Raw genomic sequence first — 23347 nt, 5'->3', positions numbered from 1 at the left:
TCCTTCCTAGGGATGCACCTCCAGGTCCAGCAACAAAAGCAATAGGCTGGATCAGTTCTTCTCATATACAGAGCAACCACAAATTACCAACAATCATCTTATCTATGGCCACCTTAACTCAAACTGATAATGTGAGAAACACAAAGACTGCAGTTGCTCATCTCTCCTTAAAAGGTAGCACCCTAGTTGTCAAACTGATTTAGTCACCTTTTAAATCATTGACCTGGTATATGTAAATCAGTTGTGTTTACTTTTGCATCAATGTTTGCATGCTTGCTCTGCGCCATTGGGACTGATTTACTAAAGGCAACTAGGTTGTTCACTTTGCAAGGGAATTTTCCCTTAACTTAGTTAATGTGGCAAAAATTAACTTTGCAAAAAATGCCCAATCACAGCCAAGGAAAAAAAAAACAAAAGCAATATTTTTTCTTGCACATGATTGGAGGTAAGCAGAGATTCACTAAGCTACGTGAAATTTACCTTGCATTGTAAACAGCCTGTTTATCTTTAGTGTTTCAAACCCAGGGTCTCAGAAGGTATTACACTGATGTACAACCAAGCAACTACGGTACCTATTTCAGAAGGAGGTGAACAAATGGCAATATTTCTCTCTGTACAGGTTTTAATTTACTGTGTCCACTGCTAAACCTGTTTCTTTTACCTTTAAATCTGTATTCAGAATACACACTATGTTACTCTTGTCATATTGCCAATGGTATCATTGGTATTCTATAGCGCTTCCTTGTTTCTCCAAGCTTTCATTTCCCCACACAGCAGCTAATGTTTCCACAGTGTGTCATAAGTAGCTCAGACACACATACATGCTACATTATTACATAAAATGCTAATCTATTATTACTGCCACCAGTGTAAATAAACGTATTTGATCATTTAAAAGGTGTCTACAGATACACAATAAACTTTGTTTCATAATAAACCTGGTGGGAGTAGATTGGTTTATGCTACAAAATCATATCTGTGTGTCTATATGCAACACTTTGTGTGTGCATCTCATGAACATTTCTTTTTTATTTGAAAGGCCCATTACTAAATCAGAAAACGAAGTTTGTTAATCAAAGAATGCAAAACAAACAAAAAAACAGTACATTTTAAATTAGCTTCTGAAATCATTAAACATGCAAACCATTATTCATGTAGTGACAGAAATATGGTGGCTGCCACCATTGTCAGCATTATTAAACTGCATTAATACTTAGCATAGTAATGCTAATTCAATATTTGAAAACCTGCAGGTAAAGAGAACCTTCCACTTATCTATACAAACCTAAATGCAGCCTCTCTAGTTAGTACCCCTGTAGAATATACAAAAATAAATAAAATTCTAGGCCATGGAATCCAAGCACTCTTTTTTTCCTGAAGTTCTCCTTGGGTCACTCTTTTTCTATGCTGTTATCTTAGATTTCCAGTAATATAGAGCCGGCTATCTCTTCATTTTCACAGCCAGCCCCTAACACCCGATTTGATCCTGCACATGTGCAAACGTGCCGCAGGTCTTGAATGCAGAATCAAAATAGTACATACTTCAGCTCATACTGAAACATATCCTCCTGAGATGTGCGAGGTGGATATCCCAGGAGGCTGTGGGCGACAATCACTACGTCATCACGCCTAGACAAAGAATCAGGAAAAGGGAGGCTACACCATGATTAGGGAAAAAAATTGTATTTACATTCACAAAAGTAAAGAAACTATTTGTAACTGTAAAAAAGGGAGGACGGGAGGAGGAGGAAGATGAGAGGAAGTTAACTTTGTGCTGAAAGGTCCGCTTAAAGCTGTTTACATATTGGCCACACCATGGATACATTAATACCTATTCTTAGTGTGGTCAATGTTACTAACCACACAAATACATCTTGCTCACACAGCCACTTTCCTATAAGAAGTCGCCTCACAAAATGAGCTTGGCGGTAATGTAAGAATTATTACATGTTCTTATATAGCTGATTTACATGGTTCGAATAGCTTAATACGCACTGCATAAATGAAAGTCCAAGGAAAGTTCTAAAATAAGTTGCTGTTCTTTGGAGAAGAATGCAGCAATTATTGCAGGCTGTGTGTGTTAGTAGGATCAACATGATCAATGTCGATCACAAGAACTTCTTTATTTAAGGAGTTACTCATTAACTGAAAAGCACAAGTGAGGTAAACAAACGGTTGTTATCAGTTGAAGCTTAATTTGCTATGTTTATCAGCAAAGTTGGTCCAGGTGTTAATTATTCATTCAGAAAATGTATGTCCCAAAATATGCAGTTAATTCATGGTCTTTATGTCATCGAGAAAGTGACGGATACATAAAATACAGCACAGGAATCCAGAAGCAGTGGTTCAACAGTGACATGTGATTGTCAGTTCCTTTTAAAGTAAACGTGTATCAAATAATAGTAGGGAATACTATGCCCTGAGGGAGGGCATAGTATTTTTGTCATATCTGTAAAGTCCTTTTCTTGAAGTGTACAGGACACAGGATGGTAATTCTGAAACCATTGGTTATACTACCACCTTCCGAGACTGGACAATGGCAAAACAAAGCTGTAACCACAGTCCAGTATAACCCCTCCCATTCCCTGCAAGCCTCTGTGTTATAGCAAGCACTAACAGGAGTGGATCATAACAAACAGAAGGGAAGGGATTTGTGTCCTGTAATATACTTTGGTAAAGATTTTACAGGTAAGTCAAAAACACTATTTTCTTAGTTATACATTACAGGACACAGAATTGTAATTCTGATACCATGCAACATCCAAAAGCAGTCAGAGGGGCAGGCAACAGAAGAAACAAATGGCCAAAAAGCCTGAAAAAACATGACACCCTGCACAAAGACCTTCACTAATTAGTAAGAGGCAAGTGGCCTCTGAAAAAGAACTGCTAAGCTGAGATTTGACCATTGATTGTACACATGGCTAAACGCTGGCTCAGACCAGACTGCAGAAAAGACAGGATTCATCCCACTGAGAACCTCCTGGGATGGAATTTCCTTGCCTTGCACCAAGCAAAGTACCATTTCGAAGTGCAATAAGAGACTTTGGGAGAAGCTGATTACCTAGCTTTTAAAAGTATAGGGATAACTGAATCCGATAGGCCCCTTCCCATCAGGACCAAGGCTTCAACAGCCAAGCAGCATGGTAGACTAGCCCTTGTGACAGAAGATCGGGGGCATCTGGGAGGTCCCACAAAGAATTTGCCAGAAGCCTATGTCTGAGTACAACATCCTCAGGGTCCAGTTAGGTGCAACGAGAATAACTGGAATGCCACTCATCTCAATCCTGCCGAGTAGTTGAGGAAGGAGCTTTAGTGAGGGGAAAGGAATAGATCATGTTGAACTCATCCTAGAGTCACAAGAGGATCCACTGTGAAGGCCCGATGATGCATGGTCTGGCAACAAATCTGTTCAGTTTGTTGAACCCATAAGCCAGGCGGTCCATTTCTTGCATCCCCCACCTCCAAAACATCTCCAGGCCTGGAATATGCAGTTTTGCCCTAGCACAAATGCGGTCCGGTTCTCATTGGGCTGCACAACATTGGTGTCATCCTGATGGTTGATGTAAGCCACTGCCATGTCACTGCTGACTGAATCCTAGTTGGGTGACTTTGTAGCCGAGAGATCCGGTAGTGAAGAGGCAATGGAATTGCCCTAATCTTGGGAATATTGATCAGGAGCAGAGCTTCTGACAACGACCAAGTTCCCTGTACCAAGAGGGCATACGGACTCCTCTCCAGTTTGACAGGCCGGTATTCTTTGTGAGCGAATCCCAGTCCATCCACCATACCAGGACAAGCCCGGCTTTGCTGAAAAAGTGAATGGGGCGATCCAGGGACCGAGTGTGCTTGTCCCATTCTGCCAGAATGTTGAGTTGCAATGATCTTGAGCAAAATCATTAGGCCCAGAACCCTCAAGCAAAAGTGAATAGTTTGTTGGCTCCTGGACCGTAGGCTCTAAATGTGGGAGCAGACAGTCTAGAGTTTACCTGAGGGAAGAAAGACCATGGCCAGAATTGTGTCCATGACTAAGCCTGAAAACTTTCAAGAAATTAGTGGGACTTAGCTGATTTCTATAGAGCGAGGATCCAACCAAATCTGTCCATCAGACTCACTGGCTGACAGAGCCTGAGGTAACTGACAACAGGGTTATGGGTCTCAAATGCATGTGGTGAGTGAAGACTGGCCCGTGTAGTCCGATCCAACAGAAAAGCTACTGTATCTTAAATTGCTGAAACTGTTAATACTCGTTCTCACAGAAAGGTGTCTGCATCACAGTTTGTTGCGCATGGGGCTGTGTAGTCACAGATCAGTCAGGTTTCCCATGCTGACCTGTGGCCACTACCAAATATGCCTATGATGGGCATGTGAGCATCAGAATTGGGCCATCGAGTAATAGAAAAAGGTGGCCTGGTTTGATGAACCACAATTTATTTTACGTTATGTGGATGGCCGGGTGCATGTGTGTTGCTAACCTGGGCGAGGCAGCAAGCCGGAAGAGGGGTCATACTTTGGGCAACGTTCTGTCGGGAAACCTAGGCTCCTGCCCTTGATGTGGATGTTACTTTGATACGAACCACCTATCTAAATATTGTTGCTGACCAAGTACACCACTTCATGGAAACGGTATTCCCTGATCACAGTTGCCTCTTTCAGCATAATGCGCCCTGCCACACTGCAAAAATGGTTCAAGAATGTTTTCAGGAACACAAGTTCCAGGTGTTGGCTTGGCCTCCAAATTCTCCAGATCTCAATCCAACTGAGCATCTGTAAGATGTGCTGGAAAAACAAGTCCCATCCATGGAGGCCCCACCTCGCAACTTACAGAACATAAGGGATCTGCTACAGACAGCTTGGTGCCAGATACTAACTACAGCTTAGTTTCAGATGTCTAGAGTCAGACTTGACAGACGTTACAGCTAAAATTATTTATCCAGCCGTCAATTACAGTGCAAAACTACTAAGCAATTTTTCTGACTTGTCACATGCCCATATGTGTTCTAGTATAGAGTGGTCTGCCAAATGAACACAAGTGCAGATCCAGGGCCAAGGAAAAAAAAAAAGTGTAGAACTGGTTCCTAAAGGTAAGTTATAGATATCTCCACTGAAGGCAAGACTACAATCCTGTAGAATATTACCTTGCCTCATCATAAAAATTGCATAAGGTGGAGAACCTTTTTAAGTGCCATGCCCAGCTGCAACATAATTTACATTTTATTTAATTTTTTTGCTTCAATACTAAGCATATAAAGTTAGGCTAGGTTTTGGTTTCTTGGCCAGCAAAACTAATGAGTTGGGCTGCTCATTCAGTAAATGCAACTGACCACAAAACAGACCTTTCACTGTTTTGTCCAGCTTAAAGTGGAAATATGTGCAAAATATCATATAGGACAGGCTTTCAAACATTAACATAGTAGTTTTTCATTTTCTGAGTCTCCATAGTTACTTTTTTTTTTTAACCTATCAATATTGCCATCAAATCAGTCATCTTTCCACTGCAGGCCAAGGTGTCTAGCTGTTTTTTTGTTTTAGGGATTAAGACAAACTATTTACAGTAATACTGATGGGGTGCTTACAATGGTCACCTTTTACGCCTATGGCTTAAATCTACTGATGTAGATACATCAAGCCCACTTCCAGCATACAACGCTCCATTATCTTTTAAAAGCGGCAAAAGTTAAAGCATTTAAAATTATCTCTCTATTCAACCCAACAGAGAATTATTGAAAATTCTCAAAAACCATTGGCATCTTCTAAGTGATGATGAAATGTTATACGTATGTATGTACCTGATCATTCCTTACAAGAGGATATATCGATGAGAAGTGAATATAATTCCAAGAATAAGATACTTTGCTGTAAATATGTGGGGACATTGCCTTGCCAACACTGATTTGTTTTTGTAAATTTCTATAGGTGGGGACTAGGAATGTGCTACCCAGTGGGAAACAACAAACCAGCAAACATTTTGTACATTGTGAGACATGAAATTGTATATTTGCCCACTTGCCCTTGTGGCATGTTTTATGTGAGCAAAGCCAAAAGGAAGTCAAGAAAGAGAATGTTGGACCATACTTATGACATTACATCATTTAATTGGCATCACCTGTGTCTCGACATGTTATCCTAGAACATAAGGGTAAACCCAAAAATGTGAGGTTCATCATGCTTGAAAGAGTACATAAGAATAAACAGGTAGGGATTGGATATTACAGAAAGAATGCAGATGGAAACAATAGTTAGGAGCATTCCAGCATCCTGGTAAAAATGAAGCAATTAACTTCAGCTGCACCAAGAGTCTGCCAACAAATAGGTACAATACGTATTTAAATCGATTTAATGGCCCCCTCCTTACCATCTTGTCTTGAAATGTATTTTAATATCTTCCCTATATTGTAAAGTGCTGCACAAACTGTTGGTGCTATATAAATACTGTTGTATTAATTTGCAAATATGCATAGGTTGTGTTGTTGGGTTTTGTGATTTTTACGTTGTGTGAACTTGCTTCTGCATCATACCACTGACCTCTGTACTGTGCGTCATACATACTGCTGACCTGCGTACTGTGCATCATACCGCTGACCTGCGTACTGTGCGTCACACAGCTGACCTGCGCGCCACACTGCTGACCTTTGCACTCTGCGTTACTGATCTCTGCACTGTGCGTCATGCCGCTGACCTCTGTACATTTCTGCAGCGTGTGACCTGAAGGGAGGCTCAACTAGGCCGCTGGAGGCTTCACCTTGGTACATGGAGGCAACATCGCTGCACCCCCACCCCCCTTCCGACCACCAGGAGAGGAAGAGAGCACCTTAATTAAAATCAACTGTGTACTACAAGTCCCTGTTTTTTTCTGTGTTACACCGCTGACCTCTGCGTTACAGTACTGATCTCTGTACTCTGTCACACCACTGGCCTCTGTACTCTGCGTCACACCGCTGACCAGGCATAGTTAAGGCCGGGGAAGGGTAGCGGTTAAGTGGGGCAACAGGTGGCGAGTAATTTTTAAGGCCTGGCTAGTAGCTCAGGATGTGAAATTGTGAGCCCTGCACTTCTGAATTGTCATGATACATGGACTATGGTTTTCAAAGAGCCAGTATACAGACACAGGCACAAACACATTCAGTGACCTATTACCAACATACACAGGCACCAATGGATCTTGCAGCATAGCGGTTTTCTTTTGCCATGCAGCTAACATATTGGGAGGAGCATAACTATTTCAGCACAGTCTCTATACAGTGATGAGGTTGTTTTACAACAAGATGCAGTGCGACAGGGGATTTGAATTTCCATCCCCCAGTCAATGATAGAAGTCCCCATCACTCACTTGCGAGTGCTGGTGTCTTCTATCATTGATTGGACTGTGGCACCGCACAGTCCGTGTCGTCACTTCGAGCACCAACAACTATTTCATATGGTCTAAGCGCTGTATGGAGTGCAGGTGATTCAATAACTTTATTTCCATCTCCCAGGACACATTGTACTATAGCAGTGACTATCTTCATGTCCTGTCATTTGCATGTAGATTACTGGTGACTCCATATAATACAAACAGGATGACTGGCTGGATTGCTGATAGAGCCAAAAGATCTTAAAACATGGCATTGTATATATTTTATTTGATTCACTATCTCAGAACATTGGTGACATATTTAGTAGACAACTTTGTGCTTGTGTGCAAGGTGCTTGTTGATGTCTGCATATAAAGGTCTTTTTTGTTTGATGAAGCATATTTTTGGAGAGTACTAGGACTTTACATATATAATATTTTAGGATATTTAGGGCAAATGCATGTAGGGCCCCTTGTATCCAATATGTGGGCTCCTTGCTGGGGGTCTGGAGGCTTCAGACGCTGTACACAGCAGGGGCCTATTTTTTCTTTTTCTTTATTTGAATACATATGCGTCATGAACCCAGGCATAAACAGCATCACTATGAATTATGAGCCATTTGTTAGAGGATTGGAGTCATATGGGTTTACAGCTAAAAAGTGCAGGACCACCAAGGAGACATTACTGGCTTCCCCCTTTATTAACATCTTCCACCCACGTATGGCAACTTATTTCTTGCTTTATGGGAGCAAGAACAGATCTTTAATGAGTGCAATCCAAATATACGTTTCACCAGACTGTGGATTGGCTACAATAATAATGCCGTGATTGATGGTGTGGTAATATAGTTCAATTTGAAGAGTTCCTGTTATATTTAAAAATGAATACAGTCAATATACTGTAATAGATAATTTCATAGTACAGTACTGACATCATAAAATGCTTTAAATAAGCTATGTTCACTATTAAAGCGTACACATATTTAACCCTTTCGCTGCCAAGCCCTCCGGAACATTTTTCAAATCAGCTGGCCAAGCCATTTTTGAATTTTCTGCAATTTTTTCCTATTGATTTGATTTTCAACTGCTGCGTTGCTAGCGTTTGTAAAAGACCCCCCAAACCATATATTTTCTGAAAGCGCAGGCCCAGGTAGAATAAAAAGATGGTGATACTAAATTTGTAGGCCCTGCGATAATTGCGCAAATGTTACTCAAATTAATATTAAACCGATAAAAATACACAATTCAATTGTTAAAACGCACCAAAATTAGTATCAGCGCACAAAAAATAATAATTTTCTGACTAAATCTAAAAGATAAACTGTATTGAGTTAATAAATAAATATTTGCAAATTTGAAATTGCGCCTTTTTGCGAAAAGGTAAAAAAAGTACGGTACGCAAAACTGTAAATAAGCAACTTATGTTAAAAAATTGTTTTCACGCTGTGTTGGTGTTTGTGTTGTGATAAAATGATACATTCTTGTTCTTGTAGCTCTATATCTGCAGTGTGAACTTCTCTATCCTGTCCATATTAGATGACTGTTAGGGCCATGGCACAATTGCTATCCAATCGCTGACAACAACTCGCCAGTGACAGGGTGGCACGGGCAGAGAGAAATATACACCTATTTCTATGGTGCCACACTCTGTGGCTGGATGAGCGAGGCACTGCTCCCTCGCTCACAGAAACGCTCCCTTACTCACCTGGCTACCAAGGAAGTGACACAGAAAATGTTTGAGTAATTTTCTGCCTTGAACAGTGATTGTCACTAGCAAAAGGATTGCAACTGTGACACAGCCCTAAGAGTTCATGTCTAGGAGTTATCCATTCGCACATATGCAGCTGTGTTCAAATAGAAAATGCAGTGTTGGACTTCTGCACAGAGACACAGCATGAAACCACCTTCTGGGACCCTACAGGCAATACCACTTGACTTATATTCTCAAAGGAGTGGAAAACTGTTGCACTGTGTTACATGGGCCTATAACCATTTTGTTTTAATAACACATTTTAATATGAATGTTAAACAAAATTGAAAAGGAAAAAATGCTACTTGAGCCTTATGAAGTAGCTGCCACATTCATGTCTAGTGGCAGATATATACATGTTTTTTTCAAAATCAGGAGAATGCTTGCCTTTTAAAAAGCAGTTGACAAATGGAAAGAACACATTATAATCAAAGTAGACCTCACAATGCAATAAGAGCCCTAAAAAGATATCTCTTTTTAATACAGAAAATACTTAAAGCAGAAAAAAAACTTGAAATCTTATATAGATTACAACCCTTTTATTATAACTAATTAACCAGTTGCCGTCCGCCCGTTGAAAAAAAACAGATTGACGGCACTTATGCATTATCCCGTTACCCTAAGGAGAACTATGGGGAAAAACACTGACCCCCATAGCTCTCCTTTAAATCCCCCCACCCCCACGTTTACGCACATATAAGCGTAAATATGCGCCCGGTGCACGAAAACGACAATTGCGCTACACACGTTACATATCGCCGCGACCGTCGCAGTGAGAGCAATGATTTTAGGGCCATCAATCACTGATAACACTAAACTGATGAGCGGTAAAAGCTTTTAAAGTGTCGCCTATGGCCAATTTTGGGTATTATCGTTTTTTGAGGTTTCACACGCAATTTTAATGCTTGACATGTTTGGTGTCTTTGACCCGACGGGTAATAATAAATGTTTTATCATTTATTATATAGGGAAACAGTTTTTTTTTAATTTCGGTAATTTTTCCTTAATATAGTAAAAAATTAAAAACACAATGGTGTTTAAATACCACCAAAATAAAGCTCCATCTGTCCCTAAAAAATGGTATAAAATTAATTTCAGTACAGTATTGCATGATGGAATAAATGTCAAAGTACTGCAGCGCTGAATACTGAAAAATGGCCTGGATGGGAAGGGGGTTTAACACCGCGGACTTCAAGTGGTTAATAAACGTATAAAGTGGACAAATATTTAAATATTCATTTAAAACGGTCAGTCTCGCTGGGATTTATAAACAGATAAATAAAAGGGCTGAAAAACCTACGCTGTAGAAAATGATTCTTCCTCCAGTGCTGGACTATATGGACTATATGGACTACTAGGAATTTAAACTCCTAAGTTTTGTTGAGAAAAAAAAATCCTCTCTAGAAAGATTTGACTTTGGCTTTTATCTTAATGCAAAGTTTTCTGAAAAAGATAGCCAACCCCCAACCTATCGATTTGTGTATCACTCAGCTGTAGATGTGTCAGCAGTCTCTGAATTCTGCTGACACTTTCCTTCCTTCTGGAGGGTGGCTACTTTTGTTCCCCATGGTCCCTGTGTGTTGAGTAACTACCGCTCCAAACTTGCTCCTGCGATGGATTACAATCTCAATACAAATTAGTATACTAAACCTGCGATAGTAGTCCATCACAGGAGCGAGCTTGCAGCGGTGGCTACTTCACAACACACATAGGGACCATGGGGAACAAAAGCAGTCACCCTACGGAAGGACAGACGGTGTCTGCATGAATTCAGACATGATTTTAAGATTTACAGCTGAGTGATACACAAATACAGCACATTTATGTTAATAGTTAAGGTATTTGAATGCGTTAAGATTTAACTACTGAGTTTAGTGTCACTGTAAGGTACATCGCCTTACCCAGGCCCACTTTGAAGAATATTTAAAGACATTTTCAAATCTTGGATAGGAGTAGAGAAGGGTCAATAGACCCATTTTTGCAATCTTCATTACAGACATTTACCTTCACTTCCTGTTCTGTAGACTCAACAAGATGTGACAAGAAATCATTAAAATATGAAGGAAATCCCCTCTTAGACAGTTATCACAAGAACAAGTATGCCAAATGGAAGATTTCCCTTCTATTCCTGTTCTGATGCTAATTCAAAATTTTGGATTTACCACCACTTTCATTTCACTGACACTTGGTGACATTTTTTCATAGCTAAAACTCTGCTACACTTTTCCCTCAAATGGTAACTTATCTGCTTAGTATAGACAAGAGGAAGGAAATTTCTACCGAGATCTTAGATTAATTTTTATCAAACTGATTCCAATGAATGAGGAAGGACTTTTTTTTTTATTGTATTTTAAGTTGCCATACAGTGCAAAGGAAATTTGACTTGGAGCAGCACAAAGCACTCCAGAAAAGAATATACTTGGTAATTTAACGTAAATGTCAGCTGTAACTTCTATGTTTTGGCCCAAGCGGCAGCATTAGAGTTTAAAATGTGAAAACATTAACTTACCCACACCACTCCACTATCTCTCTTTACAATAAAGTTTTTTGCTACACAGATACAAGAGAAAATATACTAATCACACTTAGAATTGTAATTCTATTACTTATTGGTCACTCTTCTCTTTAAAAATGTGTATGTTTAAAAGAAAGGGCTCTAAGCATATTTATTTCTTGAGCATTATATTAGAAATAGAATGTAAAGGGGGGAGGATAGCTGCTTCATGTGAACATACATGTGCTCATTAGCTCCCGCAAGACATCCTTCTATTAATCCTATAGAGAACCCTACTGCCTGGGGTTCCTGTGGTTGCACCTGCCACCCTATGCTCGCAGCTCCACTGACTGCTGTGCCTTCTACATTCTCTGAACAGCATGACCAAGTAGAATAGGAGAGCAGGCCCAAAATGGCAGTGACAGCTCCCAGACTCCACAAGGTGGACAGCCAGCTAGAGACAGAACCAGAGAAGCAGCTGCAGCACGCCTGGAATGCTTTACAAGACACTCTCCAGAGACTGAGGCTGAGGATTCACTTCCAGCCGCTCTACTGCTTCTTTGATGCACTCTGCACCACTTCATGGGTCGGTGGCAGTTTCTCTGTCTACAGGGGAAACCATGGACTCTGTAAGTACCTCTTTATTGCTCCCTAAACCCTTCAGGGACAGTATTGCGCAGTGGAAAGTAGAATGTAAAACAGAATTTAGAAAACAATCATAAGTTTCATTAATCTTAAATGTGTGAGTACCAGACTAAATCCTGATTTACAAGGCAGTGAAACAGGAGTGTCTTTTAGAAGACAACAGGTCAAACAATAACCTCAAATGTATTACATAAGTTGACTCACTTCTGGAATCTCTGCTCTACCCACTGTAATCACAATACATGCTATTGTTATAGAATAAGTCTCTCCTTCCTTTAATCTATCTTAAATGAGAGCTTAAAGGGTATCTAAGAGTCAAAAACTAAAAATAAATATGTATTTCTATATTGAATTTCCATATGTTCTATCCCACTCCGAATAACCATATCCATTTAGAAGTTTGTTAACCTTCTTATTGAAGATGCCCATAGGATGTACTTCAAAGCAGTGACACAAATTAAATTAGCCCTTTAAATATACACTTCCTTGTGTCACAACACTCAAAGCCTGCCTTCTGAACTATAACATCATTGTTTGCTGGGAACAATGCATTATGAGCTATGCACAGTAGTCTTGAGAAAGCAAGATTGCATCACATCAAGCAGGAGGGAAAGAGAAGCAAAGCACACTGGGAAGTCAGGAAGTTGTTGAAGGTAATGGGCAGAAATAAGGCAGCAATCAATACATAAAATGTTTTTTTTTATGTACGCTTTGATTGCATTATCAAAAACAACTATAGTATGTACTTCTATTACAATGCTGATGTTATAACAGGACAGTATATTCTGTGACTCTACAACTTCTTTAAATGCATGGCACACACCAAAGGATTCCCTAACGTTGCAAGGGCAACTACAGAAACTTTCTATTGGGCATTCAGGGTATTCATTAAGTTTAAGAGCCAATAGAGATGGAAGAGGTGAACTAGGTGACTACGTCCACATATTAAAAAAAAAAAAAATTGAGATACATTTTGCTTAAAGACACAATTCCAAAGAAACAAACAAACAATCTCATTACCAAGCATTGTAGGCATTTATAAATGCTATACAAGATGACCAGGCCCAAATAAACACCTTTATACAATCCATTCAACATACCTGATGATGTTGGGTCTTCTGAAAAGTCAGGTAATTCCTCTGGAGGATCCCCATAAAATGAATTGAACTTGTGGCTAGACACAGCAGCTAAAACAGCTCCCTGGATAGGCAAAAAGATTGAAAATCCAACATAAACATATATTACTAAATGAACGGAATCTTCAGAACAAGCTGACCCCTGCCTACATATTAAAGTGACACTAAACATTAAAACTTATAAATTAATTCAAGTACCTTAGTAATTAGCAAAAATATATCTTATTTGTGTATCACTCGGCTGTAGACCCTCAAATCATTCCTGAATTGGTGCGGACACTGTCCTTCCTTCTGGAGGAAGGCTACTTTTCTTCCTCATGATCCCTGTGTGTGTTGTAGAGTAGCCACCCCTCCAAGCTCGCTGCCGTGATGGACTACAATCTCACGTGAATTTTGATTTGTCTTGAGATAGTAGTGTATCCACAGGAGTGAACTTGGAGTGGCTACTTTACAACACACACCAGGAACCATAAGGAACAAAAGTAGCCACCCTCCAGAAGGAAGGACAGTGTCCGCACCAATTCAGGAATGATTTGAGGATCTACAGCCGAGTGATACACAAATAAGATACATTTTTGTTAATAGTTAGTAGTTCAATTTAAAAAAAGCATTCCAGTACCTTGAGTTTAGTGTCACTTTAAGCAGGCAGTACACTAGTAGATTTTCATATATACAGGTAATTAAAAAATCCATCAAAACATTCAAAAATGCCAACAGAGACTTGACGTTTTAAATTTTGTTTAGTTTTAACGTTAAGTTTTGTAATTAATTGATTTTTCAAACATTTGAGATAAAAACAAATTCCATCCTGCTCCTTTTGATCTTTTTTTGTCATTACGGGTCGTGAACGATTGTCAGTTTATCAAACCTGGAGCAGACGGAATCTGGAGCAGTTAGCCATATAAATCAATCAGGTTCTCTCTTCAGTTTGTTCAGTTAAGATTTGAAAATTAACGATAGAAGCTTAAAGGTTGTCATGCACAGCTGCTCCAGATTCTGTCTGCACCACTTTTGATAAGCGTGATGGACAAGTGAGCTAGATTTCGGTTAATAGTTAAGGTACTTAAAGCTTTTTTTAAGTTTAACTAGGGATGCACCGATACCGATACTAGTATCGATATCGGTGCCAATACCGAGTAATTGGGCGAATACTCGTACTCGCCCAAATGCTCCGATGCCTAGCACGAGTACTTCCTGTATCAGTGTAATGACGCGCTGTCCGGCTTCCTGATTGGTCGGGAAGCTGGCCAATCAGGAAGCCGGGTGCATTCTGATTGGCCGGGAAGCTGGCTTCATGCTCTCTCTTCATCTCATGACGAGAGCATGGAGCCAGCCCCCCGGCCAATCAGAATGCAGGGTGTCACGTCATTACACGGCACCTGGCTTCCTGATTGGCCGGCTAGGCGGCTCCGGCTTGGTACCGGAGGAAGGCCACGTTCTGGCTGGAGAGGCCCCGGGGGTGACAGACTGGACATACCAAGGTAAGAGGGGACAGACTTTATTGTTAATCAGGAAGCCAGGTGTTGAGTCATTACACGCCACCTGGCTTCCTGAATGGGACTTCCGTTACTCGATAATTGGTAATGGCGAGAAAAAAAAATTATCGGTACTCAGTACCAAAATACCGGTATCGGTGCATCCCTAGTTTTAAACCCTGAGTTTAGTGTCACTTTAAGGATGCAGTTGTATGTAAACCCTAACAATTAAACTTCTCTTATTAGCTCGTTATAACTGTTTGATATCTTTTGGTACATAAAGAATTCATTTTAAAACTACTTTTAAAACCTAAAAGGAAAAGTGTTTTTTTTCCCTACAGGAAGCAATGTCCATTTAAGTAATGCATGCCTAAAATTTCACCTAAGTGCTTGCTTTCCATCTCCTTTCTGTGCTTTAGCTAGCAAAGCCTACAGAAAAAGAATATATTGTTTGTCAGTTTTCCTTTTGTCTTCTACATCGGTGTTTTCAATTGCAAAACAAAAAAAACCCATCTATTTCATAGATATGATATAACAAATAGTACAACCTGTTAGAAATAGTTGGGGAAAAAAAGCCCCAGACATCGCAGCACTTATCAGAACCACAATAAACAACACAGAGTACATGTGCTAAACATTGTCCTTTGTCTCCAATTGCATATGCAGCAAGTGCTGATTTATTGCACAACTAAAAGAGCTGACAAAGGCTTCCTTAAATTAGATACGACTTTAAGTGACTTTTTGTAATATGTTCACATCAAAAACACTTTGCAAGGCCACATAAGAGCAACAAAATTGACATTTTTCTTTCTCAGATATGCTTACAAGAGCTCTATAAACAGGAATGTTAGCCATCTTATACAAAAAACAAGTGCATATACTGCTGGTGCACAACTACCAACAATACAGGTTTATTTAAAATAGTGCTTTGTAAGAGGAAAATTCCATCTACATCTGTTATATGCTGAGGATGTCCATACCATAGCATAAAGCTGTCCATGCACTGTAATATTTTCTTCGGTCAACTCACGGGCCGAACAAAGAAAATATTACAGCAGTCTCAATCAATGATTGGATTGAGTGTTGATTGAGGAATCTCTTGCTGTCTTTATTGTATTCTGAAAGCGTCCGCTGTCAGAATACAATAAAGCCGACAGCTCTGCCTGCTCTGTTTGAAGATTTTCCAAACGGCTCCTTTAAGTTAGCTGATCAAGGGATGCCGTCCGAAAGGTTGCCGACAGCAGCACCCACCATGCGAATTTTGGCCGGGTCATGAAAAACTAGCCCAAATTTGCATAGTAGGGGGTCGACCGATTATCAGATCCTCCAATAATTGGGGCCGATATTCACACATTTTTAAATGATCTGTATCAGTTAAATTTACTGATATTACTAATAATAAATGATATGCGGATTTCAGGCAGTTCTTGAGGAACCGGCTGAAATTCGCACAGTGGGTGCCGCTGTCTGACCGGCATTCCTCGATTAGCTGATCGAAGAAGCCGGTCAGAAAGTCTATTTATGAACAGAGCCAGCAGCCTATTCTACCAGAAGTTGGCCGCTGTCAGAATACAAAAGAAACAGGAGATGTAGTCTCCCCCCTACATCTGCTGTAACATTCACTGCAGGTGAAATCACCAATTAAAAACATGCACCAGGAAAATACACCTGCAGTGAATATTTGATGAATGTGACATTCCCTACTTTATAAATATACTCCTAAGTGTTGAATGTAAGTTGATTTTAAATGGACTACACACTGAGTATCAAAGCAAAAAATAGCCAGAAAGTCAAACTAAATGACAGATATATAATAAGGCCCCTTTCAGACGGGCTCTCTCAGGTCCGATTCGCAGGGGATCCATGTGACATCCATATCGGTCCAGTTTTTTTTCCACCATCTTGTGATGGAGTACAAAAAATTGCTGGTCTATGGGGAATCATATGTAATCGTGTAACACATTACCTCTAATCTGGCACGGTCAGGTACATCAAACGCAACTTTGATCTATTTGTTTTTCTGGACCTGGCTGCATCCGGGGGGTAACCGGATGTAAACAAACACATGCCCGTTTAGACCTGGCTGCCCATAGACTAACATTGGGCTTCCAATCAGATCCACTTAAAAAACTGACAGGCGGACCTAATCAGAATGCCCGGGGTGAAAGGGGCCCAATACCTCTGTCAACACTGAAATCAGATACGAGGTACAGTGGCAGTAGAACACATTTAATATTGTCACAATTGTATTATATTAATTGTAAAATATTGAACTTTTTTCCCCACTTACATTTTTTTTGCCGTCACAAAACAGGTCACTGCACTTTAAGTCCTTTGCTTCCTCCTGCCCCATAGTAGAAGGTCTGTACCTACGTACAAACAATGCTGGGGCCTGTGCATTGCACCCCTAATGCATGGATTATGTTATAGCTAAAGGAGAAGGTGCTATAGATAAAGGTGCTGCTATTAAGATATGCTTTACAACCAAGCACTATAAGGGGTAAAAGGCTATATCAGGATAACAGACAGCTACTCTTAATCCCCCTTATCTGTAGAGGTAGCTCTGCGGAAGGGGAGGATCTCTTGTGGTATTCTCTCCAGTCGTGTTTCCTGTGTGTGGGGGAGGAGATTCCATCTCGTGATGCTGTCCTGGAAGACGTTATGGGAAAACCAGAGTCCATATTTTACTAAACATTAGCAAAACAGTTCTTTCTGGTACTAGATGCGACACTGCAGCCTTTCAGCACAGGACCAGCCTGCTATCAATGCAAAGGCTCTTTACACACGATGAAGACAGCATGCAGTAGAAGGGTGGTTGATAAGTATTAGATCTTAAATTTAGGAGTTAGGTTACGGTTAGGTATAGTAATTGTGTTTTAGGGGTTAAGAGGTGGAGGTGGGGTAGTCAAAAAGTTAATTTGAAACAAATTATGATCATTTTGCTTACCTTTAATTTCCTTCTAGCATTAAATTTTCGTAATTGTTCTACAGTTTCTGGTAGGTGTATCTTGTATGCATAGCGATCTCTTTCCTATAAGAAACAAAAAGCAGCTGTGTTAGGTTAAAAATGGATTGGTCAAACAAAATGTTTACTGTAGGTCAACATCATTTAGAATGCCAGCTATTTACAGGGTTTGTCTTGCAAAGAGCTGCGCAAATTTTGGTTGCTACACACCATTAATCCCCCCCCCACCCCGATTAGAAGTAAAGGGTGTTTCCAGGAAAGTGATAGTTTAGCTTATGAGTACAGCTGTTATCAGATATCCTCTTCCCAAGTTCAACACACACAAGTTTTACAGTTGTCACCAGAACAAGCGGTGAGGGGAAAATCTTCCAATAGGGTGAACCGTTTGGTGAAAGCTGCGTAAGAGGCTCTCCCCCTTTTCTCTCCATTGGGTCTCTGCAGCATTAAGTGAAATGAAATCTCAATGGGACACACTAACTGCATTCACTCTATCCACTGCCTTTAGAGGCCACTAAGGCTTTTTGGACAAAGGAGGGCTTAGCCATCAAGTCAAACCCGAGCCATAAAAGGGAAACAGAGGCCGGAATCAAACCTGTCTGTTCCAGTTGGGTGTTTTAACACAACACGGACTATTAACGACAAAAAGAACAGAGATGCACCATTTAAAAAAAAAAATGTACACACTGCACAGAGTTGTGTTACAGTGCATTGTGGTGTGCTGCAATACATGTGCATCAGAAGTGCGTTGGGGTGCCACTGACAACACATGGCACTGCAATGCGCTAATGCATTTAAGATATTGCAGTAACCTGCGTGTTCCACAACACTGCACTGGAGTGGTGTGAATAGCCATAAATCAGACAGGATCACGGCAGAAACCCTTCAGGGTAATAAAGGTAGAAACATCCATAGTGTGGCATCAGCTCTAAGGCAAAGCTTTTACTTTGAATACAGTAACTCCCCTAAAATACAAACAAGTTTTGTTCAGAGAGCGCACTCGTAAGTCCAATTTGTTCGCAAGTCTGATAAAGTTAGCCTAGGTACCCGACTAACACAATCGGCTATATAGTACTGTACTGTAATAGGTTTATAATACTTTTCACGCAAATAATACAAACTAAAGAAAACATTTTTAATCTTACAGTACAACAGCTGGCATAGACTGGCATCAAGTGATACAGTACTCTATACAATAATGTACAGTATAATACACAAAAGCAAAACCACTTGTAGAGAATGCATACACAATGCAATGTACACCAGACAGGTGAAGCAACTTACGTGATTGGAGATACAAACCCACGTTCGCATCTTTGAAAGTTCGCAACTTGAAGGTCTGTATGTAGGGGACTTACTGTATTTCAAATGGAACACAGGGTCACACCTTTAACAGAGTCACTGATCTAAGGCTAGTATGCAAATCAGGACTTTCTAATGTGTACACCTTTTAAGGGTGAGTGATGCAAAAGGTATTGATGACTGGGATAGTCAAGCATCTAGCATTATCCAAAAGTTACTAAGCAAGGGCAGCATTCATATATGCAATAACGGATAATTAAAAATGAATGGAGTGAATGTCTGACTAACAGTTGCAAATTTGCTAAAAATCGACAGTTATTATATAATTAAAATAAACTGGTTGTTAGCATAGCAGGGGACCTTCTTGCTATAAGAATAACAATTCCTTGTAAAGGTGCCCACACACCTTGCGATAATCGTACGATAATCGCGGGAAATCCCGACATCGTACGATTATCGTAAGGTGTGTGTGGAAGCCGTGCGACCTCTACTACTACTACTACGGAGTCGCATGACTTTTATCTTAGGAACGTGTTCGAAAACTCGCCGAGCATCGTGCCATGTTCGGCGGGTGTGTAGCATGTTCGTAAGATAAAAGCCCGTTCGGCATTGCGGTCATCGGAAGCCCGCCCCCCAGGGGGGTGCGGCTTGCGATCATCGCAAGTACGATCTGCCTGTCCAAGATAGGCAGATCGTACGTTTTTTAAATTACCTTATAACCATCGCAACACAAAAGTCTTGTGATGGTTGTAAGGTGTGTGCCCAGCCTTACAGACCCAAAAAAACTATCAAGAGCTGAAGGAAAACAGTGCAGGCAGATTAGAAACCAAACAGGATATTTATATATCGTTGTAACCATAAATTGTACAAACATGTGTCTGTATAAAGCTGCCCACACACCTTACAATTTATCTGCAGATTTTCTGTGGTCAGATGGAAAAGGTGCAACAGATTCCTCCATCTACACTTAACTGTGTGGATGGAGTCCACCTGGGCCAATCTGTTGCACTTTTTCCATCTGACCACAGAAAATCTGCAGATAAATTGTAAGGTGTGTGGGCACCTTTAGGCTTGATATAAATAATAAATTTAAAAAAATGAAGAAAACCAAAGCAAACTCTCAGAAAATAATTTTCACCCAACATTCAGTATTTAGCACTTTAGCAGTTCATAGCTGCATTTCAGAATACAAAAAAAATCTGATGAAATTCTTAACTCAGTGGGTTGTAAGGCAGACACACACACAGGTATGATCATTCAGTGGATCATTAGACGCAACTAAAATGATCACATTGAATAATAATTGTAAAGAACAGACTGCACACTCGAATTTCATGAGCTTTCTCTCACTTTCCACGAAACATAATGCTGCTAATGATCAGCTGTGGCAGAATTTTGTTGATCGATCCTAATGAAGCGAGCGGATATCAGATCATGGTACCGGTCAATTAAACGATCGTTTCTTATAGATTGTATCTGACAAATTGTATTTTCAAGCAATATCGTATGTGTTATATCATTCGATAGTCTAAATTGATAAATCGGTTGTATGCGAACACTTGTGCCTAGATCACTCACAAATGGATACATTTCTGCCCACCATTACATGCACAAGGGTCTTGATTGTTAACTCTATACAGTTGTGCAACAGTTTTAGTGTGTGGTTAAGAGGTAACTATTGGGCTTCCACCACTTTGGGCATTTGCAATGCATTTCACAAACTGTTCCTGTTAAACTTCAGTTTGATGCATACATTATTTCTTTAGATGTACTGTTAAGCCTCGTTTACACGGGGCGATCTGGCATTCCTACATCAGGAACCTATGGATTTCTGCAGAGAAAAGGTGTCCTCGTTCAGATGCGGCCGCTGTACCCATTGAAGTTAATGACCGTGTGACAGTGGACGCATCTGTAAGCGGCAGACTGCATGTAATCATATATGATATGATTACACGTCTCCAGAGACCATCATCTACTCCAGACCACATGTAATCGTAACATATACGATTACAAGTGGACTGCCACTTACAGATGTGCCTGCGGTCACCATGTCATTAACTGGAATGTGCACAGTGGCCGCATCTGAATGGGACACATGGGATTCCTGCCGCAGGAATCCCAGATCACCCCGTGTGATTTGGGACTTGTGTTTACAACCAGTCTACTATGCCAGAATTGTAATGAAGTGTCATAATGTATTGTAGTGTTGATGAAAATTCTACTTACTGTAAATATGCCCTTACTTGGCTTTTGTTAAAGAATCCTATTCCGTGCGTTTGTCATAAGTGTACTCTAGAGTGTTACTCATCATCTGCTACTAGACATTTCATAGTAATACAGTCATGTCCTTACCTTCAGCCATGGGTGGTTGAGTGCCTCATAGACGGTTATTCTTTCAGCAGGGTCCAGCATAAGCATGCGGCGCACCAGGTCTTTGGCACTTTCAGATATATGGCTCCATTGTCTGGGATTCATCTAAATGTTTGGATATAAAAGAATTTACTCTATGCTTAAAGCAGATCTAATTACCCCATCCCAAGCCGCAATCTGTTTATATAATGTGCTGTGCTGGGCATATGTTAATGTCCTCTGGTCAAGAAAGATTTATAGGGATACTATCACAAAAAATGGTGTTCTGAAAACTATGTGGATACAACATGTAATGATAGTTTCCACCATGTTAGTTTCTCAGTCCCCTCTCCTGGACAGCATGAATAAAGACATTTGATGTTTAAAAAAAAAAAAAAATGTAGAATACATATACTGTTTACTATCATTACATGTTTTGAACATATACAGTTATTGGAATTTTTTTCCTACTGTATAAGCAAACATTTACCAACTCCCCATCCCCTTTCACAGCTGCTTACTTAACTTTGTTTCAGAGCCACAGCCACAGCTCCAAGCATTGTATACGATTCATCATCATATGTGCTGCCTTTTGTTTTCTTATTCTTATGAGCTTATTTGCCTTCTATTTTATTTTGTGGTTGATTTGAGGTTAGACGTCGCATAACTGCCGTCCCATCCAATGATGGCATCACTCCCCTACCCCATGGATAAAATTTAGGCTTACGCTAGTTAGGTCCAACACCCCTGATTAAAACTGTCCAGCTACTGGCCAATTTCACACTGCTGTAGCCACCCCAATATGTTCATTCTTGTAGTTAATCTCCTGCCTGCGCTCTTTGTCTCTAGTAAATTTGGGTCTAACTTTTGCTCTTTTAAATTGTCTTGCCGCGCCCTCATTCATTTATCTGTATGTTTTTCGATACCGTAAACAATATGTTATTCTTTTTCTGGGAATATCCATCAGCCCTACGTTATGAGTAGTGTATTGTACCGATTCTTTGTTCTTTGACAAAATCTTAATAAAAATATTGAAAATAAATGGTCTTGCCGCTGGCTGATGTCCTGTTGTGGGCCAATTTTACACACCTTTAACATTTGCAGTCTCCTCTTAATAAGTCATTGTTAGAAATTGGCTATCTGCAGGACAGCTTTGCATCAGCGAGTACATGGACATGGACAGCCACAGCAAATAATTGGTCAATTTCTATCTGCCATTCAAAATAATTACTGTTTGATGAAAAATCTTGTGATGCTACTAAGGCTACCTTAAAAAAAAAAAAAAATTCCCCCAAACTGACAATGCTGTAACCCACAATAGCTGTAAAATAAAAAATTAATTTCACAGCCAAATATGCACTACCAGTTTACATGCTGTGAAAATCATATACTGTTCTGTACCACCACATACACGTCATTAAAACGATCACCCTATTAAAAGATGTGTATTTTCAATGTTCTCCTTGATTAACCTCCCTGGCGGTATGATTTTTTTTTTCTTTCCTTTTTTGTTCTGTTTTTTTTTTTACTTTTAAACTTCCCGCCGGTTCTGCCCCACTGCGACGCGGACGCTCGCAAGGACGGAACCCGGATGCCGGCATCGGCCGGAGGACTCAGCGGGGATCGTGGACAAAGTAAGAGACGCTACGCTGTATTCCCGAGTGTGGCTCGGGGTTACCGCTTATGGCACTGAAAATTAACCCCGAGCCACACTCTGGAATACCGCCAGGAAGGTTAAAAGACCCTCCTTGCCTGTTGTATTTTAAAAAATCCCATGGCAGTGCCCAGCTGCCCTTTTTGACAGCAGCTCCCTACTAGCCCTAAAAAGTGGCAGAATGTGACAACATACATCCCCACCCAGTGGCGGAACTACCGCCGGTGCAGGAGCACAGGGCCTCAGCCTT

General features: G+C 40.3%; 1 protein-coding gene across 9 annotated transcripts in view; it reads right to left on the bottom strand.

Annotated features, from left to right (window-relative positions):
- CASK (calcium/calmodulin dependent serine protein kinase) overlaps positions 1-23347 on the bottom strand; it is a 240822-nt gene that overhangs the window by 100493 nt on the left and 116982 nt on the right. For all 9 annotated transcript variants that reach the window (XM_018556336.1, XM_018556340.1, XM_018556337.1 and 6 more), the window contains 3 exons: positions 21447-21569; positions 17778-17861; positions 13320-13419 (listed from right to left, as the gene is read on the bottom strand). In XM_018556336.1, the coding sequence (XP_018411838.1) occupies positions 13320-13419; positions 17778-17861; positions 21447-21569 (307 nt within the window). The remainder of the gene's footprint in view (positions 1-13319; positions 13420-17777; positions 17862-21446; positions 21570-23347) is intronic.

This window comes from Nanorana parkeri, unplaced genomic scaffold (genome assembly GCF_000935625.1).
Source record: "Nanorana parkeri isolate BGI_ZX_2015 unplaced genomic scaffold, ASM93562v1 scaffold234, whole genome shotgun sequence".
Taxonomy (NCBI): domain Eukaryota; kingdom Metazoa; phylum Chordata; class Amphibia; order Anura; family Dicroglossidae; genus Nanorana; species Nanorana parkeri.
This window is presented reverse-complemented; position numbering and strand designations above follow the sequence as displayed.